Genomic DNA, 21401 nt, shown 5'->3' with positions numbered 1-21401 from the left:
GGCTACCTTCCACTTTTAGATCAAGCTGTTTCCTATGGTGCCCCCTTCCTCCCCTCTTTTTTGTTTCTGGAATAAGTACATATGGGTATGCCCCTTCTTGGGCCTCCATTAGATTTCAGATTGGTTATTGCCTTATAAGATAGACTTCTCAGTCTCCTTCCACAGCATCTTAATAGTGTCAAGTCTTCCTGGTTTTCTGTTAAGAATTCTGTTTTTTCTCTTTTTCCTGGCCTTTTAAAGTAGACTCTTCTAAAATATATCTCTTTTCCCCCCCTCCCCTGAGGCTGGGGTTAAGTGACTTGCCCAGGGTCACACAGTTAGGAAGTGTTAAGTGTCTGAGATCACATTTGAACTCAGGTCCTCCTGAATTCAAGGCTGGTGTTCTTTCCACTACGCCATCTAGCTGCCCCCTAAAATATATCTCATAAGGACTTGCATCTAAGAATCTGACAAAAGACAAGCATGCAAGGGATATGATCTGCATTGCTGAAGGAAGTACTCACATGGATAAAGACATGAATAATTTGCAGTTTTGAGCTTTATGTGTGTCTGTGAGTACATTTGTGATATAGAATACTAGGGCAGTTTTCCTTGATAATTTCTTGAAATATATGATGTTTAGGCTCTCTTTTCAGTAATTCATAAATTATTTCTTCTTGAACTTTTTTTGAGATCAGTTGTTTTTCCAGTGAGATATTTCATATTTGTTTCTATTTTTCATTCTTTTTACTTTGTTTTATTGCTTCTTGATGTATCACAGAATCATTAGCTTTGACTTGCCCAATTTTAATTTTTAAGGAATTATTTCTAAAGTAAACTTTTGTACTTTTCCCCTTCTCATTTGACCACTTTTGCTTTTTAAAGAGTTATTTTCTTCAGTGCATTTTTATACCTCTTTTTCCACTTGTCAATTCTGCTTTTTAAAGAGTTCTTCTCTTCAGTAGATTTTTGTGCCTTTTTTCCCATTACGCTTATTCTGTTTTTTAAGGCGTTATTTTCTTCAGTATTTTTTGTGCTTTCTTTACCAAACTATTTTTTTTTTCAGGATTTTCTTGGATCACTTTCATTTTTCTCTCTTACCCCTTTTATTTGATTTCTAAAAGACTTTTTGAGTTCTCTCTGGAATGCTTTTGGAGCCTGAGACCAGTTTTTAGACTAATTCACATTTTCTCATTGAGGTTTTGGATGTAGCAGTTTTTATTTTGTTGTTTTAATGACAATGCTAGCTTCTTGTTATCCCTTCTGTTTTCCCAGCATCCAGTATTTATTTTGTGATTTTAGAATTTTGTTGAGAATTAATGTCAACGTCATTAATTTGCAATTTTTGAAAATTGAGACATTTGTACAGATCTGTTTTCTTAATTCAAGGATTACCTATAATTACAAACTAATTATAGAGTTAAATGTTTTTTTCTATATTCTGTAAATAATCAAAGGAACCTATATAAGTGAGTTGTATAAAAGCATGCTTAATATTTACTGAATTGCTTGTTAAAAGTTAGTCATAAGTGGTTTGTTGAACTGGGTTTTTAAAAGTCATTTTGCTAGTTGGTATTTTATATTATAATTGCAAATTTGTCTTGCATTTCTTTATAGGGTCTGCAGAAGGAATGGGAAAAATAATCCAGAGATTTCCACAGAAGGATTGGGATGATACACCTTTTCCACAAGGAATTGAATTGGTAAGTTGTTGCTTTATCACATTTTGTTTCCATAAACCTAACTCTCTGTCATGACATGTAGTCTTAATTAATTTGATCCTTTAATTGTAACAAACTTCATAGTATTGTAATACTTCAAAAAATATAGTTTCATTGGTATGCATGTCCTTTCAATAGATAAAGATTGCAACATCTCCATAATGTGGTATATGCTCTTCATGAGTAATTGTATTTCTACATTTCAGTATTTACTGCTTACCTTCCTGTTGGAAAGTCTTTCCACACTTCAGGAGTTTTTTTAGTAGAACAATTCCTGGTTCCTATTGTAGCTTTTCCAGTTTCATAACTTGTCAAAATTTGTACTACTCTAGAAAAGTCTTTGAGAATCCTGTGTCATTTGCATATCAGAAAAAGCAATGGAAAAGACATTTGTTGAAGGCTACTTCTAGTAATAGCACTTTAAAAAACCCATATAATTTGATTCAGAGATTCTTCTTTTGCTGCTTTGTTCTTACCATGAATTTCCCTGTAGCAAATCATAAACATTAGAAATTGTTGAAAGAGAACAAATGCTTTAGAGAGAGGCTATTGTTTGTCCTTCATTCTCATAGAGGACTATGACATCAGGGAGGTAATACCATGCTGTGCAAATGAATTAGATTTCAATGAGGCAAGGCTGTGCAGAGTCACCTAACTCTTCTCCTGAGCCATCTAGGTCTAGTGGCAAGAGCTAAGCCTTGAAAGAAGGCATAGATGGTAGAAGAAATCCCTCTGTCCTTGGGTGGCAACCTAGGCTAAGGCATGGAGGCAGGAGCTGGAATGGGTGTCAGAAACAGAATGGGGAAGGCAAAAAGTAGAATAAAATTAGAAAGCTGGCTAGGACCTCATTGTGAAGGGTGTTCAGAGAAAGAGAGGGGGGGGGGGAGACAGAGACAGAGAGAGAGACAGACAGAGAGAGGGGGGGGGAGAGACAGAGACAGAGAGAGAGAAAGAGAGAGAGAGACAGAGAGAGAGAGAGAGAGAGAGAGAGAGAGAGAGAGAGAGAGAGAGAGAGAGAGAGAGAGAGATGTAGAGACACAGATGTAGATAGTTTATATTTAGTAGTATTAAGGATATACTGGAATTTCTTGCATAGTTGAGTGACAAGGTCAGAGATGGTTTAGGAATATTACTATTAGCTGAGTAAAAATATTCATATATAAGAGGTGAGAGACATGAGGCAGGAAAAGCAATTAGGGAGTTTTTATAGGAGGCAATAAGAATCTTTAACTGAGGCAGGGCTCATATGAGCGAAAATAAAGGGCTGTATGTAAGACATGTTATGGAGGTGGAAGTGACAAGATTTGGCAACATATTAGATATAGGGAATGGAGATGTTACTGTTGTCCAGTCAATCAGTCATATCTGATTCTTGGTGACCCATGAACCAACTAACTGCATATGGGTGTTTTTTTTTTTGGCCATTTCCTTTTCCTGTTGAGGGAGAGTGATCCATTAAATAGTTATAGAGTAGATCCATTGGGAAGCAATCAGAAGTCAAATTTATGTCATGTGATTAGTGGTTGAAGGAAAAGGAATAGTTAGCCAATAGAACAATAGATTTGGTGAGGATAGTATTTGGAGAATGATGGAAAATACCTGCCAAGTATTTGAAAAGTTCTAGATTGACTAGATGGACAACTTTAAAATTCTACGATTCTGAAAAGAAGGGATTTTTAGTCTTTCATATTCTAAATTTTAACTTTTTAATTTGCCATTTTCCCCCATAGTATGTCCTTTACCAAGAAATGGTGAACTTTTAATTTGGTTGGATTTTAAAAATAAAAATATGAAAATAAGCTTAACCTTATATAATGACTGCTCTTCCAATTTGAAGTTATTTTTATTTTTTGTATATTTTAGTCATATGAGGAAACCACAGACAGTCATACAAATAAATCTAAGTTAATTTTAGGGTGAACATTCAAAGAACAGTAGAATAATAGTATTGCACAGTCATTCTATGGCTTATAGTCTATTTCTGGACTATGGGAACAAATGTTTTCTGGGGCCAGGTCTTAAAGCATAAGCAAAATATTGATGTTTTACCATTAGTTAGAGTGTAGATGTCTTGAGCTCTGAGACATTTTCTAAATTGAGCAGTGGTTCTTAGTATTATGAGGAGAGGGAGGAGAGGAGATAATGAGGACATAATGAAAGAGAGGGTAAATAGCAGGTCTTTCTTGGACTACTTTGACTAGAATATATTGAATACCCTGGCTACTCAATGTTCCATGAAACTAGAGTTCCATGGGAAACTCGAGTTCCAGAGCAGACCAAAAGGTCCTTCTGCTTTCCATCATCATCATCCCTATTACATTAGAATATATCACACATTAATTTTAAATATTTGAAATTTTGTAATCTAGTTTATCAAAGATTCACTGTCTTCTTATATTTGTAGAATACTTTGCTAGGCATTAAGAGAGCTATGAAATCTGGATAAAATAGAATTCTTGTCCTTGTGGAACTCAGAGTTTGGTAGAATATGACACCAAATCACAATAGTTGACATTTCTGTAGGGCTGTAGTGTTTGCAAAGCTTTCTTTTTCTTTTTTTTCTTTTTTTTTAATTTTTAAACATTATCATTCAAAGTTCTGAGTTCCAAACTCTGTTCCTTTCTCCTTCCTTTCCTCCCTTTCCCCTTCCCTGAAATGGGAAGCACTCAGATATAGGTTATACATGTGCAGTTTTGTAAAGCATTTCCATATTTTACTATATTTTATACAAGAAGACTTGAATAAAAGACAATCTGTTTTTAATCAGTATCAGTTCTTTCTCTAGAGGCCGATATATGCTTCACCATTAGTCCTTTGGGATTGTCTTAGCCATTCTCAGCAATGTAATGCTCTAAGTCATTCAAAGTTCTTGTTTGAACAATATTGCTATTGTATATAGTGTTCTCCTGTTTGTGTTCACTTCCCTATACATCAGTTCACGTCAGACTTTGCAGGTTTTTCTGAAATCATCTTGCTTGTCATTTCTTATAGCATAATAATATTCCATCTCTACAATGTACTGCAGTTATTTAGCCATTTCCCAATTGATGGGCATCCCTTTGATTTCCAGTTCTTAGCCACAACAAAAAGAGCTTACTATATAATATTTTTGTACAAAATATTTTTCTTTTTTTTATGTCTTTGGAATATACATCTAACATGGTATTGCTGGATCAAAGGGTTTGCACAGTTATAGCCTTTTGGGCATAATTCCAAATTATTCTCCAGAATGGTTGGATCAACTTTTACAACTCCAATTGCGCATTAGTGTCCCAGTTTTTTCACATTCCCTCCAACATCCAACATTTTCCCTTTTTTGTCATATTAATCATTTTGATAAATGTGAGGTGGTATCTCAGAGTTGTTTTAATTTGCCTTTCTTTGATCAATAGTGATTTAGAGCGGTTTTTTCAATGACTATAGAGAGCTTTGATTTGTTTGCCTGAAAACTGCTTGATGGTATTCTTTGACCATTTATCAATTGGGGAATAAATTGTATTTTTATAAATTTGACTAAGTTCTCTATATATTTGGAAAATGAGGCTTTTAGCAAAGATACTTGTTGCAAATTCCTCTTCCTCCAATTTTCTGCTTTCTTCATAATTTTGGTTGTATTGATATTGTTTTTGCAAACTTAAAAATTTTTATATAATGAAAATGATCTACTTTATATTTTGTAATGTTATCTTTATCTTCTTTGGTTTTAAATTCTTCCCTTATCCATAAATCTGATTGAGAAACTCCTCCATGCTTTCTTAATTTGCTTATGGTATCACTAGTTATGTGCAAATCATGTATCCATTTTGATAATATAGTGTGAAATGTTGATCTATACCTAGCTTCTGTCATACTGTTCCAGTTTTCCCAGCAGTCTTTGTCAAATAATGAGGGTTTTTTGTTTGCATTTGTTTTTGTTTGTTCTATAAGCTTTGATCTTTGGGTTTATCATCTACTAGATTACTGTGATCATTTGCTATATTGTAATTTGTACCTAATATATTCCACTCCACCACTGTATTTTTTAGGTAGGATCAGGTTGTTTTGATAATTTCTATTTTATAATACATTTTGAGATCTGGAATGGCTAGATCACTTTCACATTTTTTCCATCAATGCTCTTGGTATCTTTGAGCTTTTGTTCTTCCAGATTAATTTTTATTAATATTTTCATAGCTATATAAAATGATTTTTGATAATTTGATTGGTATGACTGTGGAAAAGTAGATTAATTTAGATACAGTTGTCATTTTTATTATATTGGCTTGATCCACTCATGATAATATTTTTCTAATTGCTCAGATTTTACTTGCATGAAAAGTGTTTTATAGTTGTGTTCATATAATTACTGGGTTTGTCTTGGCAGGTAGATAGATGCCCAATTATTTTATATTGTCTGGGGTTATTTAAAATGGAATTTCTCTTTCTATCTTTCGCTGCTGGATTTTATTTTATTTTATTTTAATTTTATATTATAAAATTTTTTTGACAGTATATATGTATGAGTAATTTTTTTTTAATATTATCCCTTGTATTTATTTTTCCAAATTTTCCCCTCCCTCCTTCTACTCCCTCCTCTAGATGACAGGCAATCCCATACATTTTACATGTGTTACAGTATAACCTAGATACATTTTATGTGTGTAAATCCAATTTTCTTGTTGCACGTTAAGTATTAGATTCCGAAGGTATAAGACAGTAGTGCTAACAATTTACATTCACTTCCCAGTGTTCCTTCTCTGGGTGTAGTTGCTTCTGTCCATTATTGATCAGCTGGAAGTGAGTTGGATCTTCTTTATGTTGAAGATATCCACTTCCATCAGAATATATCCTCATACAGTATTGTTGAAGTGTACTGTGATCTTCTGGTTCTGTTCATTTCACTCAGTATCAGTTGATGTAAGTCTCTCCAAGCCTCTCTGTATTCCTCCTGCTGGTCATTTCTTACAGAGCAATAATATTCCATAACCTTCATATACCATAATTTACCCAACCATTCTCCAATTGATGGACATCCATTCATCTTCCAGTTTCTAGATACAACAAAAAGAGCTGCCACAAACATTTTGGCACATACAGGTCCCTTTCCCCTCTTTAGTATTTCTTTGGGATATAAGCCTAGTAGTAGCACTGCTGGGTCAAAGGGTATGCACAGTTTGATAACTTTTTGAGCATAGTTCCAAATTGCTCTCCAGAATGGCTGGATTCTTTCACACCTCCACCAACAATGCTCAGTGTCCCCGTTTTCCCACATCCCCTCCAACATTCATCATGATTTTTTCCTGTCATCTTAGCCAATCTAACAGGTGTGTAGTGGTATCTCAGAGTTGTCTTAATTTTTATTTCTCTGATCAGTAGTGATTTGGAACACTCTTTCGTATGAGTGGAAATAGTTTCAATTTCATCATCTGAGAATTGTCTGTTCATATCCTTTGACTATTTATCAATTGGAGAATGGTTTGATTTCTTATAAATTAGGGTCAGTTCTCTATCTATCTATCTATCTATCTATATGTATATTTTGGAAATGAGACCTTTATCAGAACCTTTAATTGTAAAAATATTTTCCCAATTTGTTACTTCCCTTCTAATCTTGTTTACGTTAGTATTGTTTGTACAGAAACTTTTTAGTTTGATGTAATCAAAATCTTCTATTTTGTGATCAATAACGATCTCTAGTTCTTCTCTAGTCATAAATTCCTTCCTCCTCCACAGGTCTGAGAGGTAGACTATTCTCTGTTCCTCTAATCTATTTATGATCTCTTTAAGCCTAAATTATGGACCCATTTTGATCTTATCTTGGTATATGGTGTTAAGTGTGGATCCATATCTAATTTCTGCCATACTAATTTCCAGTTTTCCCAACAGTTTTTTCCAAATAATGAATTTTTATCCCAAATGTTGGTATCTTTGGGTTTGTCAAAGACTAGATTGCTGTAGTTGTACCCTTTTTTGTCCTTTGTACCTAATCTGTTCGACTGGTGACTGCTGCTATATAATATAGCTTTAGATCAGGTACACCTAGACCTCCATCTGATTGTTTTTTCATTAGTTCCCTTGAAATTCTCGACCTTTTATTCTTCCATATGAATTTTGTTGTTATTTTTTCTAGGTCATTAAAATAGTTTCTTGGGAGTCTGATTGTTATAGCACTAAATAAATAGATTAGTTTGGGGAGTATTGTCATCTTTATTATATTCGCTCGGCCTATCCAAGAGCACTGAATGTCTTTCCAATTATTTAAATCTGACTTTATTTTTGTGGCAAGTGTTTCATAACTTTGCTCATATAATTCCTGATTTTCCTTTGGTAGATAGATTCCCAAATATTTTATACTGTCAACAATTACTTTGAATGGAATTTCTCTTTGTATCTCTTGCTGTTGGATTTTGTTGGTGATGTTTAAAAATGCTGAGGATTTATGTGGATTTATTTTGTATCCAGCAACTTTGCTAAAGTTGTGAATTATTTCTAATAACTTTTTATTAGAATCTCTGGGGTTTTCTAAGTATGCCATCATATCATCTGCAAAGAGTGACAGTTTGATTTCCTCTTTTCCTACTCTTATTCCTTTAATCTCTTTCTCTACTCTTATTGCTGAGGCTAGCTGCTGGACTTTATTGATAATGCCTAGAAATGCTGATGATTTTTGTGGGTTTATTTTATAATCTGCAACTTTACTAAAGGTAGTTTTTTAGTTGATTCTCTAGCATTTTCTAAGCATAACATCAATATCACCTGCAAAGAGAGATAGTTTTGTTTCCTCATTGCCTATAATATTAAATAATAAAGGTGATAATGGGCTTCCTTGTTTCATTCCTGATTGTGTTAGAAAGGTTTCTAGATTAGCCCCATTTCAAATAACTTTATTTTTTAATAATGGCTTTTCATTTTCAAAATACATACAAAGATAGTCCCCTAGACAGCAACTAATCCAATATATATTAAATATGTGCAATTCTTATATATATGTACATATATATATATCCAAAATTACCATACCACACAAGAAAAATCAGATCAAAAAGGAAAAAAAAAAAAGAGAAGAAACAAAATGCAAACAGAAACAACAGCAAAATAAGTGAAAATATTATGTTGTGATCCATATTCAGTCCCCATACTCCTCTATCTGGATGTCAGTGACTCTCTCCATCACAGGTCCACTGGAATTTCCTCATTATTGAAAAGAGCCATGTCCATCAGAGTTGATCATCACATAATCTTATTGATGTTATGTACAGTGTTCTTCTCAGTTCTACTCACTTCATGTAAATCTCTCCAGACCTTTGAAATCATCCTGCTGATTGTTTCTGATAGAACTGTAATATTTCATAATGTATATACATATACCATAATTTATCAGCCATTCCCCAACTAATGGGCACATCCACTCAGTTTACAATTCCTTGTCACTACGAAAAGGATTGCTACAAACATTTTTGCATATGTGTGTTCTTTTCCCGTTTTTGTGATCCCTTTGGGAAATAGACCCAGTAAAGACTCACTGCTAGATCAAAGAGTAGTTTGATAGTCCTTTGGGCAGAATTCCAAATTGCTCTCCAGAATAGTTGGATCAGTTCACAACTCCATCAACCATGTATTAGTGTCCCAGTTTCCCTACATTCCTTCCAACATTTATCATTATCTTTTCCTGTCATCTTAATCAGAGAGGTGTGTAGTGATATCTCAGAGTTGTTTTAATTTCTATTTCTCTAATCAGTAGTGATTTAGAGCATTTTTTCATGTGATTAGAAATGGCTTTAATTTCTTCATTTGAAAAATAGTCATAACATATAACTTGCTGATGGTTTAAGATAAATATTATTTATCATTGTAAGGTAAACTCCATTATTCCTTATATCCCCTCACGGTTTTTTTTTTTTTTTTTTTTTTTTTTTTTTTTTTTTTTTTTTTTGTTTTGTTTTGTTTTGTTTTGTTTTGTTTTTTGTTTTTAATAGGAATGGCTGCTATATTTTGTCAAAGGTTTTTTCTCCATCTGTTGAGATAATCATAGAATTTCTATTGGTTCTGCTGTTAATATAGCCCCTTATGCTGATGGGTTGATTAACTAACCTTGGATTCTTAGTATGAATTCCAGCTGGTCATAGTGTATGATCTTTGTGATATATTGCTGTAATCTCTTTGCTAGTATATAATTTAAAATATTTTTAAATCAGCTTTCATTAGGGAAACTTTTCTAAAAAAAATTTTTTTTTTCTATTTTGACTCTGCTTTAGGTATCAGCACCATATTTGTGTCAAAAAGGAATTTTTAGGACTCTTGCTTATTTTTCCAAATGGTTTATATAGTATTGGGATTAATTGTTCTTTAAATATTTAGTAGAATTTGCTTGTTAATACATTTAGGCCTGGGAATTATTTCTTAGGAAGTTCATTGGGATGGCTTGTTCAATTACTTTTTCTAAATTTGAGTTATTTAAGTATTTTATTTTTTCTTCTCGTAATCTGGATAATTTCTATTTTCACTGATATTCATCCATTTCATTAGATTGTCAAGTTTATTGGCATAAAATTAGGGAAAATAGCTCCTAACATTTGTCTTAAAATCTTTTATCCTTTTCATTTTTGATATGAGTAATTGTTTTTTTTTTTTTTTCTTTTCTTTTCTTTTTAAAATCAAATTAATCATGATTTATCCATATGGTTGTAAGGTCTTTATGTTCTAGTAAGGGAGAGTTTTTGTGTAGATGCCATGTAATGCTGAGAAAAAGGCATTTCTTTTTCTATTTCTATTTAGTTTTCTTCAGAGATTTATCATATCCAACTTTTTCAGCATTTTATTCACCTCCTTAACTTCTTTCTTATTTCCTTTTTGGTTAGATTTATCTTGTTCTGAGAGGGGAAAGTTGATGTACCCCACTAGTATAGTTTTATTATCTATTTTCCCTGTAATTTATTCAGTCTTAATTTCTTCTATTCAACTTCTTCAAAAATTTATATGCTATTCCATTTAGTGCACATATGTTTAGCATTGATATGATTTCATTGTCTTTGGTATTTTTCAGTAAGATATAGTTTCCTTCTTTATCTCTTTTAATTAGTTCTATTTTTACTTTTGCTTTGTCTGAGATCATGATTACTACCCATGTTTTCTTTGCTTCAGCTAAAGCATAATAAATTCTCTTTTAATCCCTCACTTATATCCTGTAGGTAATTTTCTCCTTCATCTGAAGGATTTTGTTAACAATATGTTGCAGGATTCTGGTTTTTAATTTATTCTACTATCCACTTTATGGGTGAGTGCATCCCATTCACATTTATAGTTATGATAACTGTTTTCCTCCATGCTATTTTTTGCTTATTTATCCCCTTCTGTCTCTTTCCACCAAACCTTTCCTCCTCACAAGTGTTTTACTTCTTCTACTTGATTTTCCAGTTGTTTGGAGGGCTTTAGAGGGTTTCTTCCTCTTTGTGCCATCTTGGCACCAGAAGTCCTGCAAAGCTCTTTTTCCCTAAGACTCTTATAGAGTTTAAAATGTGATCCCCATTTTATAGCTGCAGAATTTAAGGCTCTAGTATTGGAAAGGGTGGTCACAGGCATTATCTTCAGAGGAGAACCAAGTTTATGAGACTACAAAGATATTAAAGGAACGTTAGAGAAAGAGGTCTGTTACAAAGGTTAGTGTGTTAAAACAACAACAACAGACTGAAGATCCCACAAAGGACAATATATAAGATGGATAGAGTTGGATTGGGTTGACATGAAGGGACACAAGGAATGAGGGTAGTAGTAACCAAGGATGGCAGCTTTGATCGAGGCAGTCTTAAACTTAGAATCACAGAGATTGTCATGCTTTTTTTTTTTTTTTTTTTCCCCCCAGTAACAATGGTAAGACTGATTTGATTATTATTCCTTGAGCAAGATTCAGGATGTCAGAGATAGAGGTATGTAAGAATAAGTGATATTCTCTGCCCAGTTAGATTCCAGTGTCCCTGATGGGAGGAAGCTTAAATTGCCAGCTAGGAGAGTTGAGGTGAACTTTGTCTTGCCCTTCCAATTAGAAGTTTATATAGCTGTGACCCTGGGCAAATATCAGAGTTTTAGATGTGAAAGTTGTGACGTCTGGAGATCCTGAAAATTGTTGCTCCAGGTAATGAAAGGGAGGCAGAGTTAGGATAAATGGTAAGATATCTGTACTGGTTAGGTCATGGTGAATGGAATTTGGAAACATCTGAATGATCTAGCTCAAAGTTAGTCATTAATGAAAAAGTATCAACTTGGTCAAGGTCCTCTGTGCCAAGGTTCTATTCTTTGCCCTGTGTTGCTCAGTATTTTTTTTTTTTTAATCAGTGATTTGAATGAAAGCACAAAGGCACACTTGTCAGATTTGCAGCTGAGTTACTTATGTTTTCATAACAGGGTCATTTTTGATTCCTTCTTCTCTTTCCGCTTGTCTAAATTATTGTCATATCTTGTACCATGAAAACATTTCCTATCCCCTCTCCACTTACACAGCTATCTCTCTAGTTCATGCCCTTATCCCCTCCCACTATAACAATAACTTTCAAGTTGGTCTTCTTGCCTCAAGCTTCCCACTTCTCCAATCCCTCCTTTTCCCAGATACTAAAGTCATTCTATTCTATATACTCCAGTGACTCTTCATGATCTCCAGGATCTAATATAAAGACTTCTATTTGATTTAGAGCTTTTTATAACCAGAGTCCATCATTTTTTCCCCATCTTCTTAGGTGTCACTCTTCCACACACATTCCAACTATATTGTCTTCCTTCCTATTCTTTGGACACACCATTCCATCTCTGATTGCACTGGCTGTATCTCTTGCCTGAAATGCTCTCCTTTATCGCCTCCATCTTGTAATTCTCCTGATTTTCTTTAAGTCTCAGCTTAAATCTCATTTTCTGCAAGAGGACTTTCCCATTCTCAGCTATTAGTGTTTTACCTTCTGAAATAGTGTCCTATCTATTCTGCATGTGTTGTATGTACATAGTTATTTTCACTTTGTGTCCCCATTACAATGTGATTTCTTTGAAGGGAGGGGCCATTTTTGCCATTCTTTTGTGTTTCCATGGCCTACCACAATATCTGGAACAAGTAACAGTTTAATCAATGCTTTTTGATTGATTGGTTTCTTCATCTTGATGAAGAGTTTGGCTGAGATCATCTCTTAACATCTTTTCCAGTTCTAAATCTGTGATTATATTTGGATAGGAGGTTAGGCTTCTTATTTCCTATTTCAGTGAATGGGAGTAAGATTAAAAAGTGTGAGTTGAATTTAACTGTATTAGTTAGTTAATGGATGGCAGTTAAAGAGACAGATTTCATAGGATTACAAATTTAGGAACCTTAGTGGTTATCAAGTCCAGTCCCTCCGATTTACAGTGGAAGAAATTAATCCCTAGAAAGGGTAAGTAACTTGCCTTGAGTCACAAAACTGGGAAGCCAAATCTTCCTTATTCAAGTTTCCTGCCATGGCCACTTAGCCATGCTGCCTCTTATCTGTTCAGTATAGATATTTCTAACAATTAGAATTGCCAAAAAAATGTGGAGTGCCCCCAAAGTAGTAAATTTCTTATATTCTGAAATGCTTAGATGGAAGTTGGGAAAGGACTTGCCTTTTGGGGTATCACAGATCCCAGTTATTTACAGACCTTAAACAAATCTCTTTACCTTGCTAGGTCTGAGTTTTCTCATTTGCAAAATGAACTTGAACTAGATGACCTTTGAGGTTCCTCATTCTGTGATCTGATGAAGGAATTACTGCACTGGTTGCAAGATTAAACTAGATGATCTCCCAGGGATTTTCCAGATCTTTTTTGTATAACTGTACTTGATTATTTCTTTCTTTCTTTCTTTTTTTTTTTCTTAAAGTTCCTTTATTGAGACTAGATTTCCCTCAATTTGTGGCATAATTTTTGAGCAGGTCCTTACTTTTTTATGTAAGTAGATATTGAACTGTGAATAATTTTTAGACTCTCTTAAATCATTATTTATGATTTACAACTTCTATGAACAGTGAGGTAGAGAGCAGGAAATTCCCTTTATGTTTGTTGAGTATCATGTTGCAATAAGATGTGGGATACTAAGTAACACTGAAAATCAGATTTTGATGATCCTTAAAAAAATTCTTTTAAAAGTCATGAATTGCATGACTTAGCATTTTCAAATCCCAGATGAACATGTTTGGTATTTTATTTTGTCAAGCATGAAATTTTGGGCAGGAAATTCTTTGAATTACTTCTGAGACCCCAATCTATTGTTGGTTCTTACATAAATTTACTAGTTGTTAGATGTTATCAGATTTTAATAATTGTTTTTACAAATAAAATAACATTAGATAGCTAAAATTTTTGGTATATTTCTAATTGTTACAATCTACCTTTTTGATGCTTTGTCTTAGAAACTAGTGTTCCAACTACTAGTGTAGTATATAACAGCTACATGCAAAAGAGTGAATTGTTGCATCTATTTTTGTAGAAGATTGAAACAATAATTCATACTTCTTTAATGAATAACGTTTACAAACTTTTTTGAGACATTATAATGTTAAGTTGTACCCTTCTTTTAGTTGTTACCTGAGGGGGATGAAAGTTAAGTAACTTGAACTTTTCTACAATAGTAAATAATAGTGCAGTGTCAGATCTGGGACCCAAATCTTTTGGTTTAGTTTTTGGGTTCTCTCCTGGGTCTCTCTACTCCTCAGTATACTATGTTGTCTCCCAATACTAGGTAGCCTTAGTGGAAAAACCTTTGAAAAACCAAAGGTACCAGGGGCTACCTTATATAGGGGATAGCACTGACCACAGTATCTGAGGACTTGGGTTCAAACTTCAACTCTGACATTTACTATGTGTTTGATGTTGGAAGTCATTCTTTTCCCTTGACCTCAGTGCAGTCATTTATTGTAAAAATGAAAGGCCTGAATTAGATATTTTTTGTTGTATTATTGTATGGTTTTATGGGTAGCCTACAGGTGAGAAAGACGTGTTGTAGAATTTTAAGCTGAAAGTCATTCTCAAATGTACACATACATACATATGCATATACCCACACATTAGTATTTGTTTTCTTTTTCATTATGGACTCATTTCATTTTATCAGATTCTCATGTATTAGTCTCCAGATTCCTTTGAGTCTTGGCTGTGGTTGATTATATTTATTTCACAATGGAAAGCTACAGATAAAGTACAGATGAATTTTCTTAAGCATTGCTCAAAATGTTTTCCATATTTAAAGTTGAACTATATATAATTAGACTTACAACAGTGGTTCCTCAATTGTAATGTTCTATCATTTGATCTGTGCCAAATCTCATAGATGATGGTATGAATATAATTTTTCTTTTAAACTGAATCATTCATTTATTTTTGAGACCTTTCTTTGATATCTTGTTGAATGCATTGGTTTTCTTCTCATTATTTGTTATTTTGGGTAGTGCTGTAAGGGGTAACTAGTTTTAATCCCTCAAAGTAATATTTGTATTGGAAAAAAGTTGTAGAGCTATTGACTTAAAAATTACTTTACTATAGACATTTTCCTTCAGTATTGTTGTGATGTAAAAAATAGTTTGCAGTCTTATTAATATAAAATTCTTTGAACAGGTGATTTTTTAATTTGTATGGGTTTTTTTGAAACTATGATTTCATTTATAGAGAGACCTCCAGGGAGGAACTTCTTCTAACAATGTAAACTCATCCTTGCTTTGCAGACAGTTGTTTGAGAGTATTCTGAGATATTGCCTTTGTCTTGACTTATCTTGAAAGTCATATAGTTGTTATATTTTAGTAGCAGAACTTGACCACAAATCTTCCTAACAGCTCTCAATTCACCAGGATATGCTCCCTTTTAACCATCCTTTGAGTCAAACATGATCCTTGAGAAAAAAAAAATTGCCATTGTTTGTAATAGTGATCTAGTGATAAATTACCAAATTATGATGTTTCATCATTATGATTAATAAATTTTTTTTTAAAAGAACCTATATACATATGATACTGTGCTAAGCTTTGTACAGTCCCAGTTAAAAACATATTTACAAGATAGGTATTGCCATTCTGGATCAAATCTGTGATCCATGTGATCTCAGATAGGTTTACCCTTCTGGACATTAGCCTTAAAGGTTATAGTCATTATACATCCTAATTTTCCTCCATAGTCACTGCAACTCATCAAATTCTCCTATTCTCAGTCACACTATGTATTTTTAATGCAATTTGAGGTAAAAAGAGAGATTAGCCTTATTCCATTTCAAGTCAGTAGGCATTTACAAAATACAAAGATTTGAAAAATATATGCTCTGTCTTTAAAGGAAATTTACTTTTAATTTTTTTTTTATTAAAGCTTTTATTTACAAAGCATATGCATGGGTAATTTTTCCAACACTGACCTTTGCAAAAACTTTTGTTCCAAATTTTCCCCTCCTTCCCTCCCACCCCCTCTAGCTGGCAGGTAGTCCAATACATGTTAAATATGTTGAAATACATATTAGATTCAATATATGTATACAGTTATCTTGTTGCAGAAGAAAAAAATCAGATTTATACAGTTATCTTTTTGTACAAGAAAAATCATGAAGGAAAAAAAAGAAAACAAAATGCAAGCAATTAACAACAGAAAGAGTGAGAAAGCTATGCTGTGGTCTACACTCAGTTCCCACGGTTCTCTCTCTGGGTGTAGATGGCTCTCTTCATCATTGAACAAGTGGAATTAGTTTGAATCATATCATTGTTAAAGAGAGCCATGTCCATCAGAATCAATCGTCATATAGTCTTCTTGTTGCCATGTATAATGATCTCCTAGTGTGCTCACTTCACTTAGCACCAGTTCATGTAAGTCTCTCCAGGCCTTTCTGAAATCATCCTGCTGGTCATTTCTTAAAGAACAATAATATTCCATAGCATTCATATACCATAATTTATTTAGCCATTCTCCAATTGATGGGCATCCACTCAGGAAACTTACTTTTAAATTTTGTTGGGAGTGTAAGAATATATAGTATGTATACTGATAAATGTGACAGAAAGCAGTGTCTTAGGAATGCCTTAGGAGAAAACCAGATAAATTGCTCCAGGAATCCTGGAGGAAGGAACAAAACAAAACAAAACAAAGCAAGAGGGAATCTTGCTAAGGGAATCATGAAAAACTTCATGGGGGAAATGAGTTCTAAGTTTGACCCCAAGATCAGAGGTAGAATCTATGGATGGAAATTATAAGGAAATTATAATTATAAGGATTTAGATTTGTTATAAAGAGAAATTTCATCACAGAGCTGTCCCTAAAGTAGAGAAGGCTGTTTTAGGAGATGATAAATGTCCATTTGTTGGAGGCTATTAAATAGAGATTGGATAATTGCTTATTGAGGTTTTGTTTAAGGCATGTAAATATGTTCATACTGTTACGGATTTGGAGCTGGAAGTGAGCTTAAAATCAATCAATAAAGACATATTCTTAAGTACTAAGTTCCAGGTACTATGCTAAGTGCTAGTGCTCCAAAGATAAAGAAAAAACAGTCCCTGTCCTCCTAGACCTCATTATTATGACTGCCCTATTCTACTGGGAGAGGCAACATGTACACAAACAGCATATACCAGGTACACAAAGAGACCAGACCAGAGGGATTAAGGTAATTAGTCAGGGCTCCACAAGTCTTAAGTGGCAGATTTGAGAGCAGACTCAAGTTTTCTGACACCAAATAGGGTTAAGTACCCTTTCCATTGAACCATATTCTTTCCTGTATGTATTGGATTTAGATGATCATTGAGGTCTTTTCCAATACTTAATTTCTGTGATCTCAAACTTCCGTATTCTCCCATTCTATTACCACATTATTTATCATGGTTTGCACCCACAAAGTCATCATATACTTTGGAGGAGACAACATAGCTGATTATGGAGCCTTTCTACAACATGCCAGACAAGTAGTCTGTCTTTCTTGCCTTGAAGACCTCTAGTAATCTGAACTCCCAGACCTCATGAAGCAGCAAGTTTATATTTAGATAATTCTTGTTAGTGTGCTTGTCTTTATGCCAAATTTTAATCTTCCTCTTCAATTTTCATTCATTGCTCTTGGTTTTGCTCTCATGGGCCAAGTTGAGCTAATCAAATTTTATTCTAGCTTTATCAAAAACTTTGACGATAGCTATTATGTCTCCTCTAAGTCTTCTCTATTTCTGATTCTAGTTCTTTTGAAGCATTCCTGAGATGACAAAATCCTGGGGCCTTCAGTATCCTTATAATCTGATTCTGATAATTTTCTAGCTTATCAGTATCCTTCCTTAAACATGTCACCCAGAAATTACTCTGAACAAGGCAGGGGATAGTCAGACTCTCACCCCTCTAGTCTTAAAGACTAGGTCTCTTTTAATTCAGCCTAAGAGTTCACTAACTTTTTTTTGGCTTCCACATTACATTTTTGATCTTTAATGAACTCATGCTCCACCTCCCTCCCATCCCCATCTCCTAGTCTTTTCCAGATGAACTACTCTTTAACTATATCATTTCCACCTTGTGTTTGTAAAGAGAATTTTTGGAATCCAGATGTAAGACTTTACATTTATCCTTATTAAAAACAATATAATTTATAATTCAATTTAATTAACATTTATTAAGTGCCTACTATATTCAAGGCACTCAAAATATAAGGATAAAGATTAAATAGTCCATGTGTATTCTGCTAAGGAGAGGGATAGATTATGTAAACATAATGGGACCTGTGACAATGCAGTTCAATATTTTTTCCATTTTTTTCTCAATAGTATTTTTTTTCCAAATATATGGAAAGATAGTTTTCAACATTCATTTTTGTAAGACTTCCTGTTTCAAAATTTTCTCTGTCCTTCTCTTACCTACCCTCTCCCTAAGACAGCAAGCAATCTGATGTAGGTTAAATATGTGCAGTCCTTTTAAACTTATTTCCATGTTTGTCATGTTGTACAAGAAAAATCAGACCAAAAGGGGGAAAAAAAACAGGAAAAAAATGAACAAACAACAACAAAGGTGAAAATATTATGCTTTGAACTATATTCAGCTTTTATTGTTTTTTCTCTGGATGTGGATGGCATTTTTCATCCCAAGTCTATTGGAATTGCCTTGAATCATCATATAGTTGAGAAGAAAGGAGAATGAACATTAGCACCTAGGGAAATCAGGCCAGTCTTAAGAGAAGTGGTGGTATTGATTTGAGATTTGAAGGAAGACAAGGATTCTACAAGGTGGCTTTTAAGCAGGAAGTCCATTCCAGGTAGAAGAGAATGGGTCATGCCAGTGTACCGGGGAACATTCACTGTGGAGCTTGGGTCCCAGCTAGGTTCAGTTTGGATGGAATATAGACTTTGTAAAGGGAAACAATTGAAGATTGTCAATGTCACCATCACCAAACATTAATAAGCACATACTTTGTGCTAGGCACTGTGTGAAGCACTGGGCATACAAAGAAAGGCAATAATAATCCCTGCCCTCAAGGGGCTCACATTGTAATTGGGGAGACAACATGTATATACAAAATATATACAGAGGAAAGAGATGGTAATCTTTGAAACAAGGCAGTTGTATTTTTTTATTATAGCTTTTTGTTGATAGAACATATGCATGGGTAATTTTTCAGCATTATTCCTTTCAATCACTTCTGCTCCAACTTTTCCCTTCCTTCCCTCTACCCCCTCCTCTAGATGGCAGGCAATCTCATACATGTTAAACATATTAAAGTGTAAGGGTCCTTTAAATGGGTGGCGCCACAATGCAACAGGAGATTGAGTTGCCCAGAAGTAATCTCTGTGGATATTAGCACTGCCCTCTGGGTGGAATCCTGGCCATACTGAGATACCTTCCTAATGGGTGACTCTCTCGCTGATTGGCTATGTGTGTGACCTCACAGGTCCTTTATAAGCCCACTGCAGACAGCAGTGGCTCTCTTTAACCTGGCTCCCTAGCCTGGGGTAGCCTATCCAAGCAGAGGGATAGCCTTGAGAGGTAAGGATTTTGGTAGTGAGCACGTGGGTCTTCAGACCAGGTGTTCACTAGGGAACCAATAAGTCAGGTCATCAAGTCAGGGCATTATGTGAATAGGTATAATAAAGGCTTTTAAGATTACCCGTGGCTGTTCTTGAGCGTGCTACCAGTTATTAAACTATAGATTCAAGAGGTCTGAGAGGGAGCAACCTAGAGCTAATGTGTATGTATGACAGTATAGAGTATAAAATGCGACAACTAGAAGTTGAGTTAAAAATAGAACGACAAACAATTAAAAAAGAGTTGCTGGAATTGCAGGTTAAACTACAGGTTGAGATAGAGAAAGAAGAAAAAGCTAGGTTACTACACAAACCAGTGGCTGAAGCTAAGGAGGGAAATAAACGAACCACATGGACTTCAGTTGGAGAAATTCTTCTTAGCGTTTTTTGTTGGTTTACCTTGTGCATTATTGTTTTAAGGAATTTATTGATTACTCTTCCATTGAGAAGAAGTTTAGTTCTTATGTGCAAAGCTCAGGTTGTATTCTAAATCAGCCTTTGGGGAATTTTCCAATTCCTGACCCTCTTCCCTCAGCCCCACTTTCCTGGGCCAAGGGAGAAGGGGGAGGAGGAAAAGGAAGGGCGATATCATCAGCACTGCCCATTAATCCATTCAAAACTCCTGTATCTTCATTTCAAAAGACAGGAGTGGGCTTTATGGCCCAAGGCAAAAAGGAATTGTGGGGTATTGACTATAATCAGTCAAATACAGTTCCATTAATTTCTAAGAAACCTTACCGGGATAAAACCTTGCAGTTAGAGAGAGTGGAGTTTTATACTTGTAAAACTGCTAGGATCGTCTTTGGAGAGTTGAAACTCCTCTTTTCTTACCTCGTGGATTTTCTACTTCCACAGGTGGGCTTGATTTCCCAGCCCCCTACGAGTACTTATAAAACAGTGTTTATATTTAGAATGGTTTGGAAAATCACTGTTTTAATCACCAAAATAAATAGACAGTGTGTGATCTTTGACCCAGGAGGAAAAGTAATATCAGATTTATTGATTCACACTCCAATTCAGTATCAGAAACTCAAACTTTGATTTTAGGCAAAAGAATTCAGGGATATAGCCGAGTGTTCTTTTTTCATTAACTGTATGAGTAGCAGGCCACTGAAAAGGTATCAGCCCTTTTAAGAACTTCGAGAGCGAGTGAGAAAGCACTCAGATAAATATACCCTGCATGTCCATTTTCAGAATGGACCTTCAAGTCATTTATAATCAGGCTGCTAGAATCTTATATTTGCAAATTGTAATAACTAAAGAGGAAGCAGGCTACACAGCTTATCTTTCTTTCACTCTCCTATACTCCCTTAGGACAAACCCTTATGGTTTGAAATTTAATGTTTTAAGACCAATGGACATTATGGCTTCATTGCCATCTGGAGAAGCAGCTAGACATGTGATCAACCATTTTTCCACTGTAGAAATTTCACATGCATTTAAGACAGTTATGGATTGGCTTACAAATATTTTGCCTTTAGGTGTTTTTGCATTGAATTTGACTTTGCCCATTCCATTGGCATTTCTTAATAATCCTATTAGTAAAGTCATTACTGCACAGACTATATCCCCAAGATCTTCTCTTCTAAACAAGAGAAGGGAATTTTGGGATATGTACAAGATGTGGCAATACATATATGTGATTGCTTGCAATTTTTAAATTTTGATTTTACATTTTTAAACACTTTTGATTTTACATCTTCAAAGTATTTTGATTTT

The 21401-nt window shown here is 34.3% G+C and overlaps 1 protein-coding gene across 4 annotated transcripts in view; it reads left to right on the top strand.

The window, feature by feature from the left end:
* The window catches only part of SBF2 (SET binding factor 2), a 448846-nt gene that overhangs the window by 51263 nt on the left and 376182 nt on the right, over positions 1–21401 (top strand). For all 4 annotated transcript variants that reach the window (XM_074273454.1, XM_074273453.1, XM_074273452.1 and 1 more), the window contains exon 2: positions 1597–1682. In XM_074273454.1, the coding sequence (XP_074129555.1) occupies positions 1597–1682 (86 nt within the window). The remainder of the gene's footprint in view (positions 1–1596; positions 1683–21401) is intronic.

The sequence above is a fragment of the Sminthopsis crassicaudata genome, chromosome 6, assembly GCF_048593235.1.
Source record: "Sminthopsis crassicaudata isolate SCR6 chromosome 6, ASM4859323v1, whole genome shotgun sequence".
Classification (NCBI taxonomy): domain Eukaryota; kingdom Metazoa; phylum Chordata; class Mammalia; order Dasyuromorphia; family Dasyuridae; genus Sminthopsis; species Sminthopsis crassicaudata.
Note: the sequence above shows the minus strand (reverse complement) of the source record. Positions and strands in the feature narration are given on the sequence as shown.